The sequence below is a fragment of the Tympanuchus pallidicinctus genome, unplaced genomic scaffold (assembly GCF_026119805.1).
Source record: "Tympanuchus pallidicinctus isolate F22 unplaced genomic scaffold, pur_lepc_1.0 scaffold1, whole genome shotgun sequence".
In the NCBI taxonomy this organism is placed as follows: Eukaryota; Metazoa; Chordata; class Aves; order Galliformes; family Phasianidae; genus Tympanuchus; species Tympanuchus pallidicinctus.
In genome coordinates, this window is record NW_026294618.1 from 99,047,306 (window position 1) to 99,065,059 (window position 17,754).

Genomic DNA, 17,754 nt, shown 5'->3' on the forward strand with positions numbered 1-17,754 from the left:
ACTTTTAGAAAAATGTGTGTTGAGAGGGGATCTGTGATGCTTGAAGTGCTGGTTGAGCTCTGCAGCATGGGAGCATTGCTTTGGGCAGGATTGAGCAGGGGCTTCTTAGGGGGCTGAGGGGAAAATGATAAATGGAATGAAAGGTGGTAGGTGTGTGGTTGGACTGGATGATCTTGGAAGTCTCTTTTAACCTTAATGATTCTATGACTCTGTGCTGGGCTGGATGTTGCAAGCCTAGGTTCAGTCCCTGGGTCTGATGCAGGCCTTCAGCGTCCTGGCCAAAACATTATGTACTCAGTGCAGATTACATCTTTAAGGTGACTCCTGGGCACCCTTGTCTGACCTAACCTGTTGCATGTTGGTTGGAATAGGTGATGTTATTTTTTGACTGGCACCAAAAATAATATGGTTATCTTCTGGAGTAGGTAAATCTCAATATTGCCTGATCTGATTTTGTATAAACTGTGCCCATATTGGAAGTTTCCTGCCAGTTTGGAGAGGAGATACATTTTTCTGATGGAATTAGAGCTTGATAGAACTCTTGGGACTGAGCTCATCCCAAGGAGAGACTTTGCTCTGCAAAAAATGGTGGCTGCTTGTTTGACCTTGCTTCTGTTATGCGCATCAATGCGGTTGTCCTCGATTTCAAAGCTGAATGTTAAATGTCTAAAATAGTATTTTTAAAATGTAGTTGTGATATATCAGTGAATGCAACCAAGCTGCTGAGATTAGTAAGTCCGTAATGTTTGAGGAACTTTAATGCAATGACCTTTTAAGTCACAAGTTTCAAGGAAGAAGCTAATACACCCAACTACAATATTTACATTAACTATGCAATGCAGTGTTTACTGATCTTGGAATCTCAGTAAATGAGCACCAGACAAACAAGTGTTTTTTACGCTAATCCTGTAAATGAGAAATAGTTTTTGCCACATATTAAGGCCTCTTAATTTTTCGGCAGAAAGCCAACAAAAAGGGCAGAGTAGATTTGAACTTCTTGACTGTAGTTCTGTATATTTTGTGTGAAGTTGACAGCATTCAGTTACATGTACAAGTTTTCTTTGATTGCCTGGGAATTTCTTATGCTTTATTCAGTCTTTTGCCCGTTTGTTTTTGTTTTGGCTAGTAAAGGTAATTTGAGGGCGCTGTAATAGAAACAGATGTAATATAGCAGTATATAAAAATATAAGTTGTGTCTAAGTAGCACAAATACTGGGACTTGTTTCCAGGTCTGACGAAGAACAAGAAGGTGACTGTAGTCATAGGTACAGAGCTGCTTGGGAACCATCATCCCTAACAATTCAAATCATTATTCCTAATTGTGGATAATCAGCAAAGAAAAGAATTAAGTATGCAGTTTTATTTAACAGAATGCTTTGAAGAGGTATGGAATTCTTTGTAAATTATTCATGCGCTTTAAGCTCAGAAGTGCTGAAACAAAAAAAAAAAAAAAAGGTGGAGAATTCTGCTGGGAGGTGCCAGTTGAGAAACAAAGCAATACTGCTGCTACATGTAAATGCAGCTGAAGCAGGATAGCTGTAACATTAGGGGAAAAAAAAATCTTTGCTAAAATGTCTGTAGTGATACAGTTGATCTCTTCTTCAGAAATTAAATGATTCATTTTGTCCGTGATCAATTCCAGTTAACGTGTATTTATGGCTCACTACAATTTCTCTGAAACGTAAAAGCAAGTCACAGGGGAAAAAAAAAAAGTCACATCTGGGGAAAAGGCATCAAGGAAACCCTGCCATGATGTCATCTTCTCCATCTTATTCCCCTACCAGGAATCTCTGAGATAACCCTTTCAACATCTTTGGTGTTAACAAGCTATTTAAGTTCTCACTGCCTATCTCAGTACTTTCCTGCTGTATTAGACACAATTTAAATGAAAAAAAGGAAAGAAATATTGCAAAGCGCTTTTGATTTGGGGTGATTAGTTGAGCAATAGTGGGCACGGTATGGACTGTCAAGTGAAGTCTTAGGAAGGAGGGGTGGCAGCTCTGTCACCTTATTCTAACTTCCATATACTCCCTGGTATACTCTCTGCTATGAGTATGCACCAAGAGAGTTAAGTTAGTAGCAATAAAAAAATTGCTTTATCTGTGAATAGAGTGATTAGTCTTGCAGTTCAAACTGAAGACACTTAGAATCCGCTTGTGCTTAATAAAATTCTTCTTTTTTGAAGAACTGGACTTTGTGGTGTGGGCAGATTGTCACCAGTGTACGTACTGTGGCAAATGCTGAGCAGCTTGTCATTACCAAAGAGAAGCCCAGTCAACAGGCAGCCTTCTATTTGTGATGTTCTAGTAACTTTCGTTTTTTTCCTCTTTGATGGAGAGCACACGAAGAGTTCTCCACAATTTATTTTCCTGTTTTTCATGACACTTTGGTGACTTTTCAGTCATCTGCAGCAACCTTTCTTGTATTTTTGATTCCCTTGACAGTTCCATGCAAATTGTTTGTGGTCAATATGCAGAAGCTGGAGTACTTCGGCCAATGGTCCTGCATACAAGCAAAGTCTTGCTTTCTGTATGTGTGCTGGATATCAGCATATCTTCTCTTGTCCCCAGGGATGAACAACAAATTCCTTGGCTTGAGAGATGCTTCATGGGTACAGTATGGAAGCAGACTGTGTCCACTTACGTTCCAATGCCAGGACATTTTCACAATCTAGGGGTATAAAATCCCACTTGGCTGGGAAACTAAACAGAGTATAAGTGAGTCAGTCTTAAATACAGATTGAACACTTCCTACTTCTTTCCAAGAAATATATATTTAAAAAAAGTTTGCTGGTAAGTTTCATATAAATTAAGCTGACTGAACACTAAGCCATTTTTGGAGACATCCCAGTGTGCCCTGTACCAGTTCTTTACCATTCTGTATGCATACAGAGAAGGTCAAGCAGTGAATTAGCAAACAGCTTTGATGGTGCCAAAGACAACAACCTGCTTCAATACATTACCAAATAATAGACTATAAATTATGTAAGCACCAAAATGCCAAGCAGCAAACAGCATTTCCACTGCTAAATAGAATCACTGAATTCATTAGGAACTGCTAACCCTGATGTATTTATTTTGAGGAGGATGAGCATTAACTGTTTGTCACCAAATTTCCTTTCTGCCTTTTTGTCAAGTGTGCTCCTTTCTTTTTATCACTTTGCTTCGTTACGCGATTATCTGTCAAGCCCTGCCTCTAGCACACAGAACCTGCATTTTGATTCATGTTTAAACCAACACCATAAGGTGACAGACATCCAAGGCATCAGCCAAAGCAGCTCTAGAGGGGCACCACGTGGCAGCATGTGCTGCAGCCTTCCCCCTCTGGGCTGTGCTGTCATACTCGGTGTGGTCTTCAAGAGCTTACCTAGATCTTCCCCAAAGAAGATGTAATCTCTTTTCCCTTCAAAGGGCTTTTTTTTTTTTTTTTTTAAGTCAAGTCCCCTTACAGAAGTACAGAATGTAAGTAAAAATACTAAGATGGATGCTCGCCATCCAATGCACTGTATGTTTTGCACAAGTGTTTTCCTGATCTTTCCCACCAGCAGTGAGACATCTCTGGCAGTATCTAGCATAGAAGTGACAAAATTTGTGGTGGTGGACGTTACAATCTTAAGGAAAAATGCATGTAATCCTATGCAAAACATTGTAGTTGGACTTGGGAAGAAAGGATGTACAACTGAACTGAACTTACTCCTTGCAGAAAGCTTTAAGCGCTTTGGTTTCAGGGAATGAAATCACCTTGTTGGTGATGTTTTCATATATCCAAGTAATTCTTTGAGAAGCAGAAGCAACCTGAAAACACTATTTAACAGAAGTTCCTAGAGGTTGTAGCTGGACAGTATTATGCTAATACAGTTGTTAGATTTACAAGGACAAGTAGTGTGACATATGTAAAATAAACTTATTGACAAAATAAATGCTTCATAGACTCAATGAGCTAAGTGTAAATTAGGCTAAAAATAATAATAAAAATAATAATAATAATAAAAAAAAAGTAAATATTAATGAACAAAATCCATAGTCTAGCAGAGCAGCTGGTACCTGTGTCAGCTTGGCAAGTAGCATGAATATTAGGTACGTGGAAGGACTCAGATAATTGCAAAGCCCTATAGAAAAATTTGGTAGTTCTTACACTGTATTGGTTGCTATCATTATGTTATTTTTCAGATCCACTAAAAATCAGTGGAATTGTTATCAAAGGATAAAAAGAATAAAGTTGAAATACATCACAGGCACTGGGTATGAAACATTTGCCTCTGAACATTGTACTTGTTAAGCTTTGTTCTTTCATGGAACTCTGCTGTTCCTAAATACATTTCTTTTCATGACTGCCTACAGCTTTTAAGACAAACTAATTCTTCCAAATAAAAACACCTTTTCTTTTTCTTGCATTTTTATCTGGTTATTTCACTAAATACAGTAATTTTCTTAAGGCCTCCAGAGCAAAGACAATTGTCAGATTAATTTCAGTTCCAGCCTGAAGAAAAAAGAAACCATCAAGAGAGCATGCTGTGTCCTGTGGCACTGTTTTTCTGTAAGAGGACATAGGACACACATAATGATGTGTTTCATAGCTGAAGCTTGCTTTGATTATTTGTATGCTCATTATAATCTGCCAGTAATGTTGCTTAAGGCGAGGCGGTGGTGATTCTACATCTTAATTCTGCAAGGAAACTTGAGACATCAGAGAAACAGTTTTCTTCCCTTGTTTATTTCAGAAAGCAAGAGATTGGAAGCTGACCTTAGATTACAGGTGTTTGAAAGTAGATTAGTTTAAAGTGTGAGGAAAAAGAAGATACTTTGTACGACATCTTTCAAAACAGGAGGTGCCATCCTTTGCCAGTTGAAGCCCCTAACAAAGGACTGTTCTCAGTCAAGTATCCAAGTTTTGGCAGGAGTTGTCATTTTGATATGCATGAAACAATTCAGATGCATGCATTTAGGTGCATACTTGGCAAGCAATGATTTCAACTCTTTGTAATGAACCACTGTCCCTGTGTGAATCTGGAGGCAGTAGGAATACATAACTCAAGAGCTAGCTACTAGAAAGTTCCTCCAATTTCTAGAATTATTGGTGTTGGCATATTTCAGTGTTCTTCTATCCAACCCCTATACGAGGTGGTGTAAGTATGAGAAAGAGATCTTATAAGTGGAAAATAGTATCTAATCTGCATAGCAGAAGGCCCTCAGCTGCTGTGAAAAGCTAGTACTCTAAGTCAGGACTGGATTTACATGTTTAAAGTGGCAACAGTGTTTACACTAAGGATACGCTTCAATCCTATGCAATCCAGGTGTTCTGCTAAACAGACATCTAAGGAAGAGGAAGAGTGGAGAGAACTTGTATGATTCCTTCTCATAATATTACTTTACCCTCCAACTTTCAGCTCTGGGAATATTCTATGTTTCTTCTTGCTTATCTGTTTAGCAACCTCAGATCTTCAATCTTCCAAGTAATTGTTTAATCCTTCCTTGAGTCAGACACAACACATTTAATAATGTTTCTTGAGTTAATCATCATCTACGAGCTTCTCCCAGACCTCTTTGCCTTCTTCTGGAAATATGCCATGTTGCCTTCTGTTGAATCACTTGGAGACAAAGAAGAAAAAGGATAAACCAGAAACCATATACAGATGCGAGTCTTAACTTTGGTGCTGTCTCCTTTATGTATGAGAGAAATGTCACTTTCTCCTACATGTTGGAGAAAACACCCTACAACAGCTGTGGTTTGTCAGTGATGAAAGTTGGAGTTTGCAGTAGGATATGAAAGTGTGAATCTTGGCCATGATCAGACCTGGGAACTTTTTCCCACTGGAGCTGGCATACTTTCTGTCCATAAGTTGTATGACTTCAGTTCTCTATCAGCTGATGCCAGCTCTAGATTTAGCCAAATATCCTATCTGAAGGATACATTTGAACTGGGTTTCTGTTTTTTCCCAAAACATCATCTCATGTAGAATAGTTGTTGCTCATCCTTTTTTCTTAAGCACAGGTGTGTTTAGTGTTAAGCCAATATGGCAGAGTTGCATAACTGCCATACAAAGTTTAAAGATCTTATTTTCTTAGAGTTGCTTTTTTTTTTTTCTCAGTGTCTTTTTCAGTCATTTTCTGCCTCACTTGATACTCAGTCATGTTCCCGTGCTTCACTGTCACTGTGAGCATTTGGTAAAATCACTTCTATAATTTATTTGAATTGAGATATATTAGGGTGACCAGTGGCTTAGTGGTTCAACTATGACTACTTGAATCAGCTTCTGGATAACATACAAAATAAGAATAGCTCCTCATCTGCTGCAGAACCTGAGGCCCCTGATAGCTGCTATTATTAGAAGTTACTTCCACATATTGTTTGGCCAGATAATGCCATGCAATTAGGCCTTAAAAATAAGCAGTGAGAGAACTATTGGTGATAGACAGGTGGTTGGACTGGATGGTCTTGTAGGTCTTTTCCAACTGTGGTGATTCTATGATTCAATGGAAAGCTCTCTATAAAAGCTGATATGGTAGAGCTCAGCAGCATGTCCATATAGCACTCTCCTAGATTTGTTGTCTTTTAATGTCTCTGTTGCTGCTCTGATCCAGAGACAAGCTGTTTATCCAGACTGCTGCAGGCCAAATCTTCAGTACTGATGCTCTGGCACATTGGTATTGTGGTCAGGGAAAATACAGCCTGGCTCCTTCTTACTTATATTCCTTCCTATTTTCCTCCATAATGTTAGCTGTATCTCACTGGTGTTTTTTCAGTTTCTTTGGTTGTCACGTTTATCTTCATCTGGCATTGAGTCATCATGAACTCAATGAATCTGTTACTGGAATCAGGTCTGCTTCATGGTTTTTGCACAGAGGGTGAAATGTTTGTAGGACTGTGGAGAATAGCACAAAAATAGAAAACCCTGCAAGTCTGGTGAATGTCAGTACAGTTTGGGAAGAAATCTTCACTGTCCCATATGGCTTCACTGCTGTGCATAGAATGGCGGGTAGCATGAAATAGTCTCCAACATAGCCCCACAGCTGAGCAGATGGAAATTGCTCTGGTCATGCAGGGTAGAAAACAAGTATAGCTGGCTTCCAAGGGCACGACTGCAAGCCCATGTTTAATGTGTTATGGTGGAGTGGGATGGGGCATCTCTAACAGTAAAAGAAGAAGGATTTTTTACACCTGTCCTGTACTTGGTAAGATGGCATTCATATATTGCCAGGAGTATTCTTTCTAACTCCCAGAGCTGCTGTGGTCTGGGAGGGTGCAAAGCAATTTTCTTGTGCTTTGTTTTCAAACAAGCAATAAAAGTCTTCCTGAGGCTGTGAACGCAGTGCATTCTCTTGAAGGGCACACCACACGTTGTTTTGCAAACAAAGTCACTTTGCCCACATGCCAGGCCAATCAGAAGTTATGTGAGCAAGATGATTTTTAGGGTCCTTTCCAACCTAAGCCATTCTAAGATTGGTTCACTGGATTGCTGTGCCCGACCTGTTGTCAGTTTAGTCCAAAAGGTACTTCTTTTTTTTTTTTTTTTGCCTCTTAGCCAGATGTAACACAATAGGATATGTCATTAGTTGATAAATTATATCGTACTAAACAATTTCGTGTGAGTCAAAAGGATAAAAAAAAAACTGCAGCAGAGGTATGAAAAATGAAATACGTTGGTGAAGCATGGCTTTAGTTTCTGCTTTGAATTTACAGCATTTAATGGATTTAACTTTAGTGGAAATACATAACACTTTTCTCTTTCAACCCACCAGTTGGTCTCCTTTGACCCTTCAGTGTTATCACAAGGGTGGCAGCAGCCTAGAGATTCTTTCTGAGTTGAAAACATGCAATCTATTGAGAGGTGTAATAGAAATCTGTTAGTGCTTTTTATTTTTTCCACATAGGTGAGGATGTTCCAGCCAGGTTTAATTGTACATTTTTAAGAATTTGAGCCATGGCTTGTGAAGTTTGTTTGAATTATTTGAAAAGCATCTTTGTGCTATGTAAACATCAGGTGTAGTAGAGACAAACAAGAGGAAGTTGAGTTGTTACTGGAATGTGAGTGGGAACCTTAGCAGATCTCTGCCCCTCCCCTAGGCCTCCCAACACATACCAGCATGTTCCCACAGGTAGCCAGGTTTCAGCTGGATGTGCAGTAAAGCACAGAGCACATCTCAAAAACTTCCCTGACCCTAAACTAGCCAAGTGCTAGAGGTCTTTCTGTGCACAGAAGTGGGGACAAAAATGCATATTAGAATAGTGTGGTGCTTTAGAAACATGGTAATGAGGGCTATAAAAGTACCTGAGCTAGACGGAGAGGATTCTCCTCTGTCACTTGTCAAATCTCATTAGTCTACCTTCATTCTTTTCATTAAGAGCAACAGCAGGACCTTATTCTCCTCCTCCTTTCACAGAGCCACAACTGACCTTGGCATGTGCTGAGGGCACTTGCAGGCAGATGAAGAATGAGGGGCTTCTCTCTGCCACCTTCCATACAATAATCTGCTTCTGGCAGAAGAGTGGGGTTTTTTTGGTGTTTTTTTTTGTTTGTTTTTTGTTTTTAATCTTTTCTCTTTAATAGAAGAAGAAACTATTTCAGTGAAGCACATAGCGCTGGACACTCCTATAGCACCAATTCAAGCTGTTCCCTGTTTAGACGTGCCCAGCTTACTTTCAAAGCTCATTTGCTTACATTTAAGTGCATAGGTGATTTTTTCATTATTTTATCATATAAACATAAGGTAAAGAATCTGAATGTTTTAGTGATGATTGGCAGAGCCACATTCCAGAAGTCATCCTATTAACTTGGTGAGCCTGTTTGTGGGTGAGGGTGAAAAAAAGAAGCAGAGTACTGCTCAACAGTAGTTGAGGAACTCTGCAGAAAGAGCAGGGAAGAGTGAGAGAGGAAGATGGCTACAACAGGTCCAACAGTGTTTAGGTTTTAATAGAGCCCTACATCAGTCAGTGATTGCAGTAAATTTTGGGAGGGAGTCTTCTGTAAAAGGCTTACTGAGAGTAGGAAAACCCTTGGTTGCCCTTCTAGGGAGGCTTAAAACAAAGGTGCAGTATTCATTCTCACTATGTAGTGGTAAAAATAAAAAAAGGCTCAGTGATTCTTTGGCTCCTAATTATCACCTCAGGCAGCTTATTTAGCCTACCTGTTGTGAAGGTAAGAAGTACCCTTCGCACTGTAACACTTGCAGAGTAATTGTGTCACGTTTTAGCCTTCTGCCATCAATATTAATAACCTGCACTAATTGCACAACGCTTTCTTTTTTTCCTCTTTTTCCAAACCTGCTTTGGGGATTAGTCATTAGCATCTTCTTTAGAGGCCTTAACAGATGTTAATTTGTATTCTTGACTCTGTTGGTTGTTTTTTTTTTTTTCTTGTATCAAGTGCCAGCATAAAATATATTTCCTAGGATATCTAGTGTCTTTTATGTATCAATCAGAGCTGCGCTCTTCCTTTTCTCATGCAGGGATGGTTTCTCCTAAGGTAGATGAGGTCAACAACAGAGAAGGTAACTTTTATACATTGTGGCATGCCTTGGAAACAAAGACATCAGTAGAAAGTTAAGTGACTCATGGTGTTCTGTCAAGATATTTCTATTTCAGACTTCTTTAATATATTTCAGTGCCGGAGATGCCCATCCAGTTTGAAAGAATTTCAGTGTATTCAGTTGCTCTAGCCAAACAACAGGCTGTCAATGCTGTCTGTTGGCCGACTGCAGGTATTAGAGGAGTAAGCAAGTTTTCTCCTTATGGATAGCTCAGCACTTCAGTCCTCAAAATGTGTGCTCTGCCAGGCTGCTCTTTTCTTTATAGGGGTTATGCTGGCTATGTGACATGTTGTGGAGGTATCACTGGGTTAAAGTGTCTTTGTTTTATTTCATGACAAGTTGCACTTGAAAGTATTACTGACCTATTGACTTTTGATGAGTAAGACATCCAGCTTTGCTGTTAAAATATGTGGTTTTCTGGATGGCAGGCTCATGAAAACTTGGAAACAGTGAGAAAGAAGAATTGTCAGCCTACTTTTTAATGGTAATGAAAGTTTCTCTTTACTTGTGGGTTGAAGACAAATAGCTGAGCGGTAGATCATAACCATGCTCAAAAAATAACCAACAATGTAGACTGCAGGAAATGTGAGCAGTCAAGTCTGTACTTCAAACATCCTAGGAAGATGGTTTTCTGAGCTGTAAGTAGGATCACAAAAGAATGTGGATAGAAAGGAACTTCAGGAAGAGTTCACTCCAGCCTTCTGCTCAAAGCAAGGTCAGACCAGGTTGCTCAGGCGTCAGGCAGTGCTGGGCCCATATCCCTGCAGGGAGCGGTTTGTCTGCCCCAGGTGCAGGATTTTGCATTCAGCCCTGCTGAATGTCACCAGCTTCTTGTCAGGCTTTTTATCTAATGTTTCCAGGCTCCTTGGAAAACGGAAATTACATCCTTAATTCTAGAGAGTTTTTAAAGGGATTTAGGAGTGTAGGTATTCTGGTGTCTCCCTGTTTTAACTGTTTCTCTACAGGTGCTAATATGCACATGGATAGTTGTTGTTATGGGCAGGTTTACTTTATACTACATTTAGGCAAGGTTTCTCTTGCCTAATACCTCTGACCTTCTCTTGCTGACAGGGAAAGGCAGAAGAGAATAATGCATGATGCAAAGTGAGATTCTAGGCAGCCTTTGGTACTTCTTGTGTGTTATTTTGATCCAGCAAAACGAAAATCTTTTTTGATCCATGCAAAGAAAAATTACTTCAGTAACTGTTATTCTGTAGACATACAATGGAAACCTATAGGTGGGCTGTGTCTCTTATTACTGAGTGGGGATGAGCAGACGCAAGGTAGCAGTAATAGGTGGAGGTGGCAACTATTCTCTGGCTTCGGTGTTGTCTCTTGTAAAAGTCTTCTGTAGGTATGAAATAAATGAGAGTACTTATAACTTATTGGTGGTGGGGACTTCACCACCAATGCCACAAAAGCATCAGACAGAGTTAAATAAGTAGTCATAACTCCCCTGCCCCCTAAATAATACCGGAAGTAAATTCTCACTGCAGAGAAGTATCAGCAAAAATATTAGATGGGATTGTTGTCCTTTCAAGCTGAGCAGCACCCGTCCCTAGTTTAAGCAGATAGGCAGGGCCATTTGCATCAGATGCTAATTAAGTTTCAGAGCTGGGATGTGGGGGATAACAGGAGAGAAGCAGGAGGCACAGTGCAGTTATTGCTGCATTAAATATAATGCTGTACAGCGTGCAGCTCCGTGGTCTGCAGAGGTGCTATTTAATAAAAGAACTAATTACAGTCAAATTTTGAAGTCAAAGGGCAGAAAGTCGCAGGAAATCTGTGTGAGAGTAATTTCATCAATTTTTTAATCCTTTTCTCCTACCAGTGTTTCTTCTTGAGTGAATGCACTCCCTCTGGTGGCTCGTTTATTATCTCAATTTCATTTCTTTTTCAGTTAGGGTTGCATGCAAGCAGCTGGCTAAAAATTGGGAAAGCAATATGGTACTGCTTTTATTAGGCTAACTTAATGTTTTATGTTCTTGGCAGTGTATGCACAGATAACGCCTAGCTATTCAAATGTGTTTTAAAATAATTTCCATTCATGGAGAAAAAAAAAAAAAAAAAGCAAAGCTTAAAAGGAAGAAAAAAAGAAGAAAGAAACTGCTTACAAGAATATTTCTGAGAAGAAAATGTTATCTTTTTTATCAGATAAATGTTCCATTGGCCTCAGTGATCTGCTGTTATAAAACCCAGGTTGATCATTCACAAAAAAGTGAACCAGTGTTATATCAAACTCTCTCATAATGATTTCCTCTTAGGAGTCTATCTTTTATGTCTCACGCTGTAAGTTTCAGGACAGAAAACACATTTTTCTGATCATAGCTTGTTAGGAAAATAAATGCTATTGCTGTTTGTAAGCCCATAGGAAGAACCTGTGAGCTGGGAATCATCAAGAGTGAAAAATCTCCACTCGGAAGGATAAATTTATTTTTGGTGTGGTTTGCTTATCATCTGTTTGTTGAGGCAATTTATTTACTTGCACATTCTATAGAACAATTTTGGTTAAGCAAAACCAATCTTACAGTGGTATTTGGTAATTAAACTCTATTCTGAGACTGAAAAACATCAGTAGAAAGAGTGTTAATTTAATTAGATGTCATGTTGTGTTTCAAAACAGAAGGACAAGCTAAAACTGCTGCAAACCATAAACTTGCTTGCTTGCAGATTGATGTACTCCAATACATGGTGAACTTTGTCCTACAAGGAACTCTTATTGAAGAATTAGATTTAAATACTGAGCTGACCATGTCTGTGCACTGCAGTGAAAAGATTTTTAATCATTTCAATGTGTTCAGGGGAAGTTTGGCTAGGACAAAAGAAAAAAGAGCTGGGGGTGTTTCCTTTTTGCTTCTTTCTGTATCTCCAACAATCTGGGTGGCAGACACTTTGGTCAGATGGTGGGGTCTACAAAACACCACAGTTCCTCCAGCTCAGTGCTTGCAGACTTATACCAATGCTAATTTTAAAGGCCCATCCTATTAATTAGACTCATTTACTGTAGTCTTTAAAGAGTATAACCATATAACCATGTAACGTTGAACTAACTGTCTGTCCCAGAAATCATCTAATTACATAATCTATAATATTGTTTCTGTCATGATTCACTTAATTGCATGTCTGTTGCTACAGCGTGTGAATTTGAGAAAATTTTTGTTTCCTTACTCAAGAAAACAGTTTGTGCTCTCAAGACCAATTTGCCAGCTGGAGCATGTATTTCCTACAAAAGAATGCAAAGATAAGGCTCTTATAAATATATATAAATACATGGAAGCATCACAATTTCTGCAGCTATACTTTCCTACTGATGTCAGTAATGGTGCGTCACAGTCAGCCATCTTCCATCTTCCTGTTGGAAGTTCCACTCTGGCAGCTGCCTGTGAGTTCACACAGTCCAGGAAAAGATCTGGAGGTATTTTTGCTTTTTATTTTTCTCCTCGTTTTTTTATCTTGAAGGTAAACAGTCGTGTTTGTGAACTGGTAACACAGTTGTTAAGGGAGGATCATCGTCTGATTAATTCATCCAGGGAGCTGTAGTAATATGGCTGTGTGTTACTTAACAATGATGGATAGAAATCAGGAAAGAGCTGCTTCACGAAATTAATAGACACTCGAGTCTATTCTTCAAGACCTTGGATTGTATATATAAAACAAGTGGGAAATTATTCCAAGCCTCTATTTATCCCCATGTAGTTTAAGCATGGCCCTGAATCCTATCACTAATATGCATGAAATCACTGTTCTATTTTATATACTACTATGGTTTTATTTAATTCAATGATAATTGGATGTTTCCCTCAGTTTTATCTCAATGGTGTTTCAAGAGAATCCTATGTTTGTGCATTTTTGTGTTGTTTAACAACATCTCACTCTAAACAGCTGTAAATGAAAGTGGAGCAGTGTGTACCGTTCTGATGAAAATGCCTCACTAAACAAAAAGAGGAAGGAGCCAACCTCCCTCCACTTCTTTATTAAACTCATAATTTGTTGTTGGCCCTGACCCAGTGTTTTAAAATGTCTATGTTTCACCAGTTGTGTTAAAATGAAGCATGCTTGGCATAGTTTTGAAAGTCATTAATATTTGAAAAGATCCCTTCTGACTCCAGTGATATTTTTTCAGTCTTCCAGCTTCTGCATATAGAATTTTTACTAAGATCCGGAACAAATTTTGTAGTTTGGTATATGAAATCCAGAGTTGATCAAATTGCTACGTCTTCATCTTGATGTCATTTATTTTGACATTCAGGGAATGTTACCAGTTTCTCAACTTTGTTGTAAAAACTACTATCCATTTCATGGGCTGTATTTCAGATTTAAGGTATGGCTTACACTTGTCTGCTCCCTGTGAGGAGCTGTTGGCTGCCATGAGGCCTCCCCACAGCCTGCTCTGCTCTGGGCTGGACAAACACAGGATCCTCAGCACTCCTCATGCATGCAATCCTTTGGGCCCTTCTCCACCTTCGTAGCCTTCCTGTGGATGCTCTCTAACAGCTTTATGTCTTTTTTGTGCTGTGGCACCCAGACCCACAACTATTGCTGGAGGTGAGGCCGCACAGTTCAGAGCAGAGGGGAAAACCAATCCCCTCACCCAATCTTTTTTTATCCCATATATTCCATATTTCATATACATGTATATTAAAAGAATGAGTCACTCTTTCCTCTAGTGGTCACTCTCGTTCTTATGACACTATAAAGAAGCCTTAACAGAATGGACTTTGCATTTTATACATACAGCTAATTTAATCCTTTTACAATTCATTACAAACATTCCAGTGTTAGAAAGAGTCATTGTCATGATTTTTTTTTAAAACTTTTTCTATGTAAACATCATTTTTCTCATCTGGAGTATGTTTAAGTGACTGGGGAAAGAATAACTGATATTTGGTAATGTTAGGGTTACTGTGAGGTTTATGTAAGAATTAGTTGAATAGTTTAAAAAACCTTAATCATCTCCTCTCAAACACCAACTTATCAGTATTTATTTTAAAGGTGAGAATGGTGGGATCTTTTCAAAGAAAAGACACCATCTTGTGTCTCATTAACTTTGCTTATAGTTATAATTATGGAGGAATTAAACGAAAGAAACAAGCAAACAATCAAAACCCCAGCAACTTAACAGCTGCTTTTACCAAGGTTATTCTTCAGCTTGCTCAGTACTTCAGCGTGAGTCAACATCAGCAGTTACCCATGGAAGTCCTGCTAGTGAGCTCACGTACCATGCAGATGACTCACAAGCTGTGCATATCTGGAACAGCCATTTACCACTGCAACAAAACAAAACCAGAAACAAGTCTGTATCACTAAAATGTCATTTCAAGTGTCTTGTAGACAAATGGTCCCTGATGATAGGCTGTTGCAGAATGACTCAGTGACAGGAATGTGTTAGCAAGGTCCCTTCCACAAGAATTAATACGTGTAACAAGGAATAATAAGTAACAAGTGTTACTTAATAATAAGAATAATAAATAAGGACTCAAAGATGGGGTTCAGTGTCCAGGCCTTATGATCCTGATAATGTTTTTGAAGCTATTTCTTGAAGAGGTACCCCTTGTTGTGTATAGAATATTCATTCTGTTTATTTTCCAATGTTAAAATTAGCTCACTGGTCTTCAGAGATCATTTGGGTCGTGGTGTTTTCTCCTTTTGGATTCCTTTAAAGGTGGTAGGGAGGAAGAGAGACAATTCAGCATGTGCATAAAGAAAAATAACAGTTAAAAATAAAGGTGTGTTATTTAGCTCTGGCTTCAGGGTTGTATAGCTTTTAACGTGTGAAAAAGATTATATACCCTATAAAATACTATATACACACATAGATATATTTTGCCTAGGAGCAACATAAAAGCTAGGATTCTTGGATCTATGAAGGGGAGCATAAATACTACCTCTCTTTCAATGGCAAAAATGCCTGGGCTATAAGGCATAAAAGTACTTACTTGTCCCTTAGTCTTATCACACAAAATGTGCAAAACATCATAGCTGAGATGGAAGGCTCCCTTACCATTGTAGATACGCACTGCACCAAAAGCATTCTGGTTCTTTCAGCTGGGGCCTGTGATTTCAATGGCACTTAAAAATTATAATCTTAAGTATTAGGCAACATTTTTGTCATCGAAAATCAGCCTTACTTCTCTCCATCCTAATGTAAGCCCATAAAGGATCTTTGACCATGAACTGAAACTTGCTGAGAAAGCATCTCCCACGAGTCACGTGTTCCATCTCAGCTTTTAGGGCGGACCTTCGAGGAAGGGCGTCTCTGAGTTGCACTTTGAGGTCTTCACACTCCTTCCTTATAGATGGAGGAGAAGGAGACAAATGTGAAGACAGAGATGTCCTTGGGTCTTACCTGCTTGCTGATTCTCTTGGCCAGCTGCTCCTGCTGCCAGCATCACATGTGCCGCTGTGCAGGCAGGATATTCATCTGCCAGGAGAGCAAGGTGGTTCAGCTGCCTCGGGACATTCCCACAAATGCCACAGAACTGTAAGTAGAGGGAGGGAAGGGTGCAAGCAGCTCTCTTGCCGGCTTTTAACATAGCTGCTGCTTGGCAAGCCAACGGCTGTGCTTGTAGGGGGTCAGTGGGGAACTTCACACCAGCTGTGGAAAAGCACAGTGCTTCCTTTGGCACTTGGTTAATTACAGCTTGAAGCTCCTCTCCCTTACTCTTATAATGCTCCCTTTCAGGTCTCTGTTAAGAGAAGGTGTAGTACCGTGTAATACAAAGTACAGACTGGATTTTAAACGGGATTCCTTTGTGCTGTGACAGCAACTTGAAGCTTTGTAGGGTTTCTTTACAGCTTGCTCTCACACCATCAAAGCATGTTTGTGGCAGGCAAGTTTTACTACAACAACCTAGTGAGTTCTTCTGCCTGTGCTGCAGGGCCTTCCCAAAGGTTCAGGCTTACTTGCCAAGAAGCAGCTTATTGTTTTCTGTTCTGAAATCACAAAGGCAGTAAAGAAAGGACTGAGATAAGCTTCAGAGGACGATTCTCCTGTATCAGAGAAGCAGCGTGACTGACTTGGAGGGAGCTGGCTGTGTAAAGATACAGTATTGTATTACTTGAGGAAGAGTTTTGTTTATCTTAAAGCTTCTTGTTTTCATGAACAGTACCGTATTGCAGCTGTTTTCTGTGTCACTGGCACAGGCAAGCAAGAGAAGTCATGCAATGTCATGCACCTGCATAAGCAATTGTTTTCCTTCTAATTTCTCTTAAAGCAGATTTTATTGTCCCCTTGCCTACACCCACAGCTGTCTGGCAAAAGTGAAAGGAATGATCCTGGATAAATCCTTAAGTTTGGTGGGAGGATGCAAAGAAGAATGATACATTGCGAGTTGAAAAACACATCCCTATCTTAACCTCACAGACCACACCATACCCCCACTTACTGTCCCACAGTTTTCCTAGTGCAGAAGTTTTGTTTTATTCAGAAGAAGCAGTTGTTTTGCTCAATGAATCAGTGGACTGCAATGAAAACTTGGAGAAAATGCCTGAATTAGCCACAGGTCAGTAAAAGTTTAAATCATTCTCACGACTAGAGGGAAAAAAATCCATCTGTGAATTAGGTCATCTAGATTTTGGGCGAACCATGCTCCAGGCATACACTGCTAATTTTGTTTAATTTTGCTTTGATTGTTTCTTTAGATTACACAGTTAAGGTCTGCCTTCTAGGGATTGAAGAAAAAAAAAGCAGTTTATAATTATTTCTGCAAATAAGCAGAGTTTTATATTGCCAAAACGCACCTGCTAGCAAAATGGGATTTGTTTCCAGCAGATCCTTGTTAACTTCACTGGGGTTTGTTAAGGTTGTTAACTGCTGGTGTTTCAGCACAAGTGTGTGTTCCCTGAGGCAGGCTGACTGAAACGTCAGTGTGACTGAGAGCATCAGCTGCGTCCTCTCTTCTTGCAGTAAATATTGTACTTGGAATCTCTTGACTTGACTCTTCCCATTTACACCAACTTTTGTTTCCTCAGGAGGTAATTCTGGTCCTTGTAAACCAGTGTAGCCCGGGATTAATTTCAGCGTAGTTAAAAAATTTGTACACAAATACTCTGTAAAGTATAGTGTTCATGAAACTAAAACCAGATGCATTGACTGAGGAGTTTGGTCACAGATAAGCATTAGGTCTTCTTTCAAAATAAGATGGAAACTCTAGAAAAGTGCCTTCCTATGCACCTCTAAGCTGAGTGCCCAGTAGGGCTGTTTTCAGCAGACTGAAAAAGACCTCAC

The 17,754-nt window shown here is 39.4% G+C and overlaps 1 protein-coding gene across 4 annotated transcripts in view; it reads left to right on the plus strand.

Moving 5' to 3' along the window:
* Positions 1-17,754, plus strand: part of FSHR (follicle stimulating hormone receptor) — a 213,135-nt gene that overhangs the window by 120,639 nt on the left and 74,742 nt on the right. Inside the window, exon 1 of one of the 4 annotated variants that reach the window (XM_052698353.1) lies at positions 15,772-16,008. The exons of 2 other annotated variants lie outside the window; for them this stretch is intronic. In XM_052698353.1, the coding sequence (XP_052554313.1) occupies positions 15,824-16,008 (185 nt within the window). In that variant the 5' untranslated portion in view covers positions 15,772-15,823. Of the gene's footprint in view, positions 1-15,771; positions 16,009-16,886; positions 17,030-17,754 lie in introns of those variants that run through there. One more of the 4 variants, XM_052698371.1, reaches the window with a different exon arrangement.